Raw genomic sequence first — 9,340 nt, forward strand, 5'->3', positions numbered from 1 at the left:
CCCCACGCAGGCTCCGATCCATAGCCAGTTTTGTGCAGACAGTCTTGCCCCTCCAGACAACTAAACAAGCAGCAAGGACCAACATCTGGGAAGATGAATGGCAAAGACATGACACACGAGCTCTTGAATGGCTGGACAGAGGAATCACACCAACGGAAAGCCTTGCTAGTGGCCACGACCTTGGCTGGACAACCTGGAAGTCACTCAATAGACTGCGTGTGGAACAGGGGAGGTGTAAAGCACTGATGAAAGTGTGGAACTACACCACAGAAGACACGTGCAGCTGTGGATCAGTGCAGACAATGTCCCACTTACTGGAATGTGCCGATGCCCCCCGGTGCAGTCCAGAAGACCTGGCAGAACCTACCCCATCAGATGTGGCCTGTGCCCGATACTGGCAGAACGACATTTGAGATTGCTACGGACTCGAAGAAGAAGACTGGATAGGAAGTGTATGAAACTAAGTATGAATGTGTCAAAGCTGTAAGGCAAATGTACAAATAATGGAAAAACTCACCTATATTACACTATATGTAAAAGTACAAGTACCTCGTGTTGTTTCTTCAGTACAGTACTTGATTTAATGAGGTAAGGTTCACTACTGCAAAAATATGATCAAATATCATGGAAGACTATTTTGTGCATACTTTTCATATTACATACATACTACTACTATTCAGTGCAGTGCTATAGATAACATAAGACCAACCTCTAGGTGTCAGACTTGTCTCTCTGTCAGCATGTTGTTCACAGCAGGTTGTTGATGTGCACACACACACTGCACACACACACACTCACACCGCACACACACACACTCACACTGCACACACACACACTCACACTGCACACACAGAGCAGTATTTTTCATCATGTTTTGTGACTTTTGCTGCTGAGTAAGAGACTGCTGCCAGCAAATCCAGCACTTTCCATCCACATCGCCCCTTTCTCTCACACTCGCTCAGTCTCTGACAAATTATAGGTTCATCTAAAGTTACCATACCCAATTGCTTATATACACAAACACACACACAAACACTCACACACTCTGGGCCATCCATTCATACTGCTGCTTTCTCTTTCTCTCCATCCATATCCGTCTCCTTGGTGCTGGTGTATAATAGTGTCAGCCACAGCCATATCAGCACTTTATCTGCTACATTATGACAAGCTGTATTGAATGAGGGGCACACACACACACACACACATGCAGGAGGGCGTAATAAACTACTTTCTGACCCGTGGCAGTCACTGGGAAACAGCAGCAGACAGAAGTGCAGTGTGTTTGGTTTTGTACCTCTAAATCTGGACTGTTACTCCTTTTCCGTGTGTGTGTGTGAGTGTGTGTGTGAGTGCTGGTGCCCGGAGGGGGTTGTGGAGGTCTATATGTAGGGAATTGATTGAAAGAGAAAGGGACCCTGGTGTATAATGTTTCAGCGGTTAACCTTAGGTAATGGTCGCTGGATGGATTCAGCTCATTGACGGGCCAGATCCTGTTTATCAGCGCTGTGCTGGAGGCTGTGACATTTACATATAATATGGAGGAAAGGGAGGCGGTACTCAAACGGGAGCACTGAGGAGAGGCCAGGTGATCAGTTACTACACTTTTAAAGGGGCCCTATTTATGCTCATTTTCAGTTTCATATTTGTATTTTGTGCCTCTACTGGCTCATGCTTTAATTTCCAAGAAGTTCTCACACTGCCATTGCTGCTTCAAAGTCTCATTTAGCTTCAGAATATTTCTTCTTCTATTGTGTTTTTTGAGTGATGGAAGAAGTATTTCAAACTTTTACAGAAGAACTCCACAATAATGAAAAGTGCATGCCTTCAGGTAAGGAAATACAAGGTAGAATGAAATGTCGATACTTAAAGGGGCCCTATTATGCTAATTTCCAGGTTTCATGTCTCCATGCTTTAAAGGTGGGGTATGTAAGTTTGGGAAACCGGCTCGAGAAACACTTTTTGTTATATTCCATGGAATGCTCTTAACATCCCGATAGCAATGAATATCTTAAGTGCTTTGACAAAAAATCCATAAAAAAATGTCATCTGTGGAAGCCGTAGCGCTGTAAAAAGCACGACCAATCATCTGAGCCGGCCCGGCTAAAATAACTGGATGGCCTACCTGCCTGTCAGCTTTCCATCTGTGCACAAACTTATCTCGTGCTCTCATTGGTCATGTGCGCGTTCGTGTGTGTTGGAGGAGGGGCTCTGTAAGGAAGTGGCAGATTTTTTCCGGCTGTGTATTTTCAAATTCTAGCGATCTCGAGCTGGTTTCTCCAAAATTACCTACCCCACCTTTAATGTTCAAAAAGCTCTTTATTTCTCTCATACTGCCTGTGCTGCAGCACCTCTTTTCACCCTCTGTCTGAAACCAGAGCCCAGTCTGCTCTGATTGGTTAGCTGGCAGGCTCTGTTGTGATTGGTCAACGGCTTAGAGATGTCCCGCCCCTTAGCATATCAAGTACAATGTGTTGGAGCGCTAGCCAATAGAAGCGCGAGTGTTAGGGATGTCATTAGGTTAGTAAACAAAGGAGTCCAATGTAGGCGGGGGGGTTGTGTGTGGGAAACACAGGGATGTTAGCCTTTGCAGACCATTAACATGCACACAAACCTATATAACACTACAATAAATGGAAAACTGCAAAAAGCACAAAAGGGCCTCCTTAAAACACCAAAGTCTGACAGAAATAAGACTTCATTCAGGACTTTTCAGGTGTTTTTATTTAGTGTCCCTGGGGAATTGCAAAGTGTTTACTTCACACGCTATATCAAAATGCAGCTCACAACATCTGTTGAATAATGCAATGATGTTCATATTAAATATTGTCTTGATACGATCAGCTGTCTCGCTCATTGTGGGGAAACAAAGAGAGTTAAGTGATAGAATTACAGTTTTCTTATTCCCTGCTAAAATATTTCTCTTTTACTATTCTATAATGCATCAAAGATAAGCTCTTCTAAGATCGGCGATTAGTGCTGAATGAAAACATTTGCATTTTTAACCATTATCTTTGCATAATGCAGACATGCACGGATCCAGTATTCTGTGCTAATGTCTGCACTTAGCCGGGATATGATTTCCCATTCTGATCAAGACATATGCTAACAATTTTAGAGACCAGAGACCACACACACACACACACACACACACACACACACACACACACACACACACACACACACACACACACACACACACACACACACACACACACACACACACACACACACACACACACACACACACACACACACACACACACACACACACACACACGAAAAACTCGAGATCTTGCCATACATGTGCTGTTTATATTGCTTGTAATTGGGATGAAGTAAACCTCTTGAGTATTTTAACATAAAATAGTTGATTATGTTGAATTGAAACCCAAAAAGGCTGCGGGTCCACCAGACCCACGAACACTGGCTGAGTAACAAAAATATGAACACCACACAAGGGTTAAGGGATATTGATATCCACCCCCTGCTGTTTATTTTTAATTGTGTATATATATATTCATTACTTTATGTACATCACTCTGCATTGTTCTGCTTTTTGCTCTTATCTTATCTGGTCAGCATCAGAGGGTAACACCTCCAGAGCTCTGCTGCTGCTGATGTTAACCACATTCTCACAGAAACACTTCTTCAGTTCTCAGAAGAGAAATAAAGAAGTAGCAGGTGAGAGACTCTGACAGTCGAGAGCCAGAGACCGAGAGAGAAGCACGATGTCTGAATTCAGAAGGATCATAATGTCTTCATTCCTGATGCTGCTGCTCCACTTTCCAGGTGAGGATGCAGAAAACACACTTTAAATAAAACAGCTTTAATATCACTAACGGTGCTTTACTACGTACTGTTCCTTTAACTGAGAATGATGAGTTGTGTTTGTAACATGGTGACTTTAATGAACTCTTTCTGTTTTTTCAACAGCAGCAAATGGGGAATATTTTTTCTTCACTGTCAGAGTTGGAGATGAAGTCACTTTGCCTTGTGACAATGTGATACATGATCAGGATAAATGTGACAGTACTACCTGGCTCTTCAGTGATAGCTCAGCAACAGTAGAGCTGGTTCATCTTGGGCGGATTGGTAAAGAAGCCAAAGCTAAATCAGACGGACTGAGAGTTACAGAGAATTGTTCTCTGGTTATAAAGAAGGTCACAGAGGAGGATGCTGGTCAATACGCATGTAGACAGTTCAAAAAAGCAGTTCAACAACAACGTCCAGACTCTCTGGTTGATCTGTTTGTGGTTACCTGTTAGTATTTACATCATAGTGTTTTTAAACGGCCTCTATTGAGCAATAACTGTTATGATAAAGATGATAAAATGAATTGTACTCTTGTAGTCTATCTCATCATCGATCTGAGGTTCTAATATTACAACATTCTATCATTTTTTTATGTGTTTCATATTTTTCATTTTAACATGTTTTTTTGTAATCTAAAAACAGCGACTCAATTATCACCAACAACAACACAAGGATGGATAATAGGGAATATTATCACATCAAAAGGTAATAACTCTGCTTCTAAAAACAATCAAATCTAACTAAAAAGTGATTTAAAATAACAAAGCTACATATAGAAAGAACGTCTTTTTTTAATTGACATGGACATACACTTTTTATCAGTTGTGGGGACTGAATAAAAACACGCTAACTCACGGCTCATCATCAAAACCTCTTGAGCTATATTTAACTTCTGTGCTTCCAGGTTGGTGGAGGCTCCTCATCGTGTCTGTGGGCCTAACAGCTCTCCTTCTCAGTGTGGCTCAAGTCAACATATGGATAAGAACCAAAGGTGAGAGGAGTTTCCCTTAAAATAAAAAGATACACATAAAAGTACCCTAGATTTTCAGTCAGTGGAAGCCAAAGTCAACTTTCCTCTTTTTTTTTAGGGAACCTAACACAGATGGAAGAAAACATGGTGAGTTTAAACATTGTATAAATACATTGGAGTATTTATTATTCATTTTTTACTATGGATATACAAAAGACAGTAAGAAATAGAACAAAAACATAAATGTGATGAATATATATATATTTTAAATAAAGTGGATATCTCAGACGGATTAAAAGGGTTCTTTGGGGAAAACAAAATACACCAAAAATAAACTACAGTAATAAACTACATAGTACCAGAATCATATATATGTTAACCCTCCTATTGTCTTTGTTTTCCCCCCCCTTACTTTGGTGTTCACGGTCAAATTTGACCGGTCCTGTTTTAACTGCTATTACATTAACACAAAAACCATTAATCATCACCAAATTTCATTTAACACCCTTTCAAACTGTACATATTGTATCAGACTACTGGTATACATGAAAAACTGCAGTAACTATACAAAGAATAGACACTGAACATGTATTGCGTGTGCCAGGTGTGATCCATGTGGGGGGATTGGGCACATACTGTAAGGGGGGGGACACACACATTTAGAGTATGTGTGTGTGTGTGTGTGTGTGTGTGTGTGTGTGTGTGTGTGTGTGTGTGTGTGTGTGTGTGTGTGCGTGTGTGTGTGTGTGTGTGTGTGTGTGTGTGTGTGTGTGTGTGTGTGTGTGGTGTGTGTGTGTGTGTGTGTGTGTGTGTGTGTGTGTGTGTGTGTGATCTGATCTGATCCGGATGGTTACTAATTCCTTTTCTTTATGGCGGTCATTTTTGACCGGGAACACCATGGGTGTTACAAAGTTGACTAAATCATCCAAAATGCAATGAAAGTGGTGATCAGCAATTTGATATGTTCAAATGTCTACTGTGAAGGATATCATAAAGCCTTAATGCAATCAAATGTAAAACAAAAAAGTTATGATTGATGAAAGTAAAATCGGTCAGATTTGACCCGAAGACAACAGGAGGGTTAATTAAATTGATTATAATTGTAATGTATTAATACGTTGGTAGGGTTTATTTGATAACTTATTATACTGCTATACAGCTTGGCCAGTATTCTTGATTCTCAATGACAGCTGACAGGGGAGAAGAAAGCCGATTTAAACGTTTGCAAGATGCGCTGTGATTGGCTTGTGGGAAATTAGATGTCTGATTGGTTTAGCTGGGCGAGTGATGCGCACTTGCTTATTGAAAGAAAGGGCGAGTGAGTGAGAGAGGATTTGTGAATGAGTGTAGAGACAGTCTTCCTGGAAGAACTTGCGCTGAGCTTCATTCATGTATCAGTATTTCTTATTTTATTCATATCTTGCATTAATAATCTTAATCTGCAAAGTAGCTAGTAACTAAAGCTGTGTGATCAATTAAAGGTGGGGTATGTAATTTATTTCAGAAACACTTGTTATATTCCATGGAATGCTCTTAACATCCCGACAGCAATGAATAAATTAAATGCTTTGACAATAAATCCATAAAAAAATTCATCTGTGGAAGCCGTGGCGCTGTAAAAAGCACGACCAATCATCTGAGCCGGCCCGGCTAAAATAACTGGATGGCCTACCTGCCTGTCAGCCTTCCATCTGTGCACAAACTTATCTCGTGCCCTCATTGGTCATGTGCGCGTTCGTGTGTGTTGGAGGAGGGGCTCTGTAAGGAAGTGGCAGATTTTTTCCGGTTGTGTATTTTCAAATTTTAGCGATCTCGAGCCGGTTTCTCAAACTTACCTACCCCACCTTTAAGTGCAGTTAAAAGTGAAATAGCTAGCTTTAAAATGTAGTTGGGTAAAGCTATAAGGTAGCATAAAGTGCAAGTTCTCAAGTACCTCAAATGTGTACTTCAGTACATCAATGTCAATTCCAGCTCTGCTCTGTGTTTTTACCATGTCTCTGTTCCATGTTGACAGGAGCAGAATGATGAAGATGAAGATGAGGTGGACTATGAAAACGATGGAGAGCCTTCTGCCTCTGTGTGACTGATCAACAACATCAACTCCCCTCAGAGTCCACTGCTGTCAAACATCACCTCCTCATATTTTACAGGAGAAAACAGGAGAACCATGAGATCATTTTAACATTTCTGATGACTGAGAACACCTGAGCCCCATGAGAGGCACTTCAGAAACTCAACTCCATATGACCGGAAACATAGCTTATTATATTCATTAATTTCTGATTTAACCTCCTTTAATTATGCTCTCACATTCCCATACATAGTTATACTGTATCTGATCTATAGTCTAGTCTCTGATAACATCTCAATATTAGCAGTACTTGTACGTACAGTAGTCGTTTTACACCTATACCTTTCTCACAGTAACTGCTGCACATGTTCATGCATGCAAGCGTTTCAGGAAATATCTAAATTGTAAAATGATCCTGAATCTTTTTTTGTTTGTTAAATGTACTCTTCAGGGAATACCATTAAAACTAGTGTTGGTGTATTAATGTAGGTATGGCTTCAATTCGTTTTTGCAAATGAATTATTCATTTATTTTCTAATTAGGGTCTGAGACCAGAGGTCGGCGAAGACCCTTTTGTAATCGCTCGCAAAGCAAGCGACAACCCAGCAAAACACACAAAAGCATAGGGAAAACGATGGGCGAAAGCACCTTTTAATCAAACATGAACACCATCTGGGAAAATCTGCATTTTGGTATGAGGGCGCTGACGTCAGTTAGAGGACGCAGAGCTCATGTTACCCAGTTTAGACAAAACCCTGGTAAGGGCAAAGCGAGCAGAGTTATAATAAGATTTATATTAATGATATTTGGCTTTTTTTGGCTTAATAGCATCAAACAGAGAGTACAGCAGCAGCTTTATGAAAACATGTGAGTCCCTCCAGAGGTGGATTGTGAAAAAGGGGGCAGACATGTTGGATATAAACTGTATTCTTACTATTTACAGCATGGGCATAAAATGTATTGTATTGTCATTATTTTTATAACTATATATTTGAATGGAATATTGCTTTTTCTTCTGTGCATTTCATTGTTTTGTGTTTTACTAAATAAAGTGACCTATTAACCTTTCTTGTATGGTTTGTCATGACAGCATTCACAACCTAGACTGAATAGCATTACTTACTTACACCTACCAGTGGCACCCCAACACACTCTGGGGGCCCCAGGAAGAAGGCAGCGGAGCAACGAAACTTAAAGGGCCCATGTCATGGCAATTTCCACTGATCATAATTCCATTGTTGAGGTATACTAGAATACATTTATACTGTGCATTTTTCCAAACTCACATTGGTTTCTCATACAGCGTCTCTGTAAACTACGTGTATTCACTGAATTTCACTCTCTGCCTTTAACGGCTCGTTGTAGCTCCAATAGCTCCAGCCCCCACCCTCCCTGTGAGCACAGTGTGCTCTGATTGGTCGGGACGTTGTGAATCGCGCTGAGCTCCGTGGAGGTGTGGTTTCCTTGTTTAGGATACATAGCGAAACACAGCCAAACTCATCCTGAGCACACACAAACTCACAGCCGAAGTAAAAACAATAAGTGTGGCTTGATATTGAGTAAGAAAAAGGTTGATAAACGCTGTGAGAATGGGTCTGCGGAGAGAATTTCACCGCGATCCCAACTGTCTGTTATCAGCCTGCAGCCAGGGAGGAGAAATCAGCTGAGCTGCCTGCTCCCTGCACACAGATGTGTGTGTGAGGAAGTCCGTGGATTGGTCAATTTGGACCAATCAGCGGGGGCTTAACGTAACGGCTCCGCGGACGTAACGTAACGGCTCCACGGATTGGTCCATTTCGTTCCGGGTACGGCTTGACATCATGCCGTCCCGGAAGAATCAAATGGACAGTGACGTATCTCCAACGAGGCGTTTTGGGGAGGTCTTTTCTGTGTTAGAGTTTTAGGGGTTACAGGGTGTACTTTGAGGGTTTGTGACTCTGCACACCGTTTACATGCATAAAAACCTTCATAACACACAAGGGGACGGGTAATAACCGGAAAAGCATGACATGGGCCCTTTAAATTAAGAAGCAGTTTTTTACGGCGCTATGCATGGGGCCGCCTTGGGGGGGTTTTCGTTGCAGTAAATTAAAGGGTGTTTCATGTTGTCGTTGCTGTGGACCTTCTTAATCTATCTTCTTTGGGGGCCCCCTTCTGGTCCGGGGCCCCATGTCTCAGCGGGGTTCCACGAGCTGCCAGTTCTTGACAGCAAGATAAATAATAATCCTCTGATGGATGCTGCCGTGAAGTGAAAGCTCAAGGAAGATTTAATAAAATCCAATAGAATCTAATTGAAGTGGCTGTCTATGTGTGTGTGTGCGTGCGTGCGTGCGTGCGTGCGTGTGTGTGTGTGTGTGTGTGTGTGTGTGTGTGTGTATGTGTGTGTGTGTGTGTGTGTGTGTGTGTGTGTGTGCAAACATTTGTGTTTTTATGTATGTATGCACTATACTTGTGTCTGGAACTGCATGTTTAAGACAAGTATGAGC

The 9,340-nt window shown here is 41.5% G+C and overlaps 1 protein-coding gene across 2 annotated transcripts; it reads left to right on the forward strand.

The window, feature by feature from the left end:
- Positions 1-3,686: 3,686 nt before the first annotated feature.
- Positions 3,687-7,922, forward strand: LOC117487006. Of its 2 annotated transcripts, none has more exons than XM_034135638.1 (6): positions 3,687-3,789; positions 3,934-4,260; positions 4,456-4,518; positions 4,718-4,804; positions 4,902-4,930; positions 6,798-7,922. In XM_034135638.1, exons 1-6 carry the CDS (start codon positions 3,729-3,731, stop codon positions 6,864-6,866), a joined length of 636 nt encoding a protein of 211 aa, XP_033991529.1. In that variant the 5' UTR covers positions 3,687-3,728; the 3' UTR covers positions 6,867-7,922. The 2 variants fall into 2 exon arrangements, with proteins under 2 accessions (XP_033991529.1, XP_033991530.1); XM_034135639.1 differs by having other exon boundaries at positions 3,937-4,260.
- Positions 7,923-9,340: the final 1,418 nt, after the last annotated feature.

The sequence above is a fragment of the Trematomus bernacchii genome, unplaced genomic scaffold (genome assembly GCF_902827165.1).
Source record: "Trematomus bernacchii unplaced genomic scaffold, fTreBer1.1, whole genome shotgun sequence".
In the NCBI taxonomy this organism is placed as follows: Eukaryota; Metazoa; Chordata; class Actinopteri; order Perciformes; family Nototheniidae; genus Trematomus; species Trematomus bernacchii.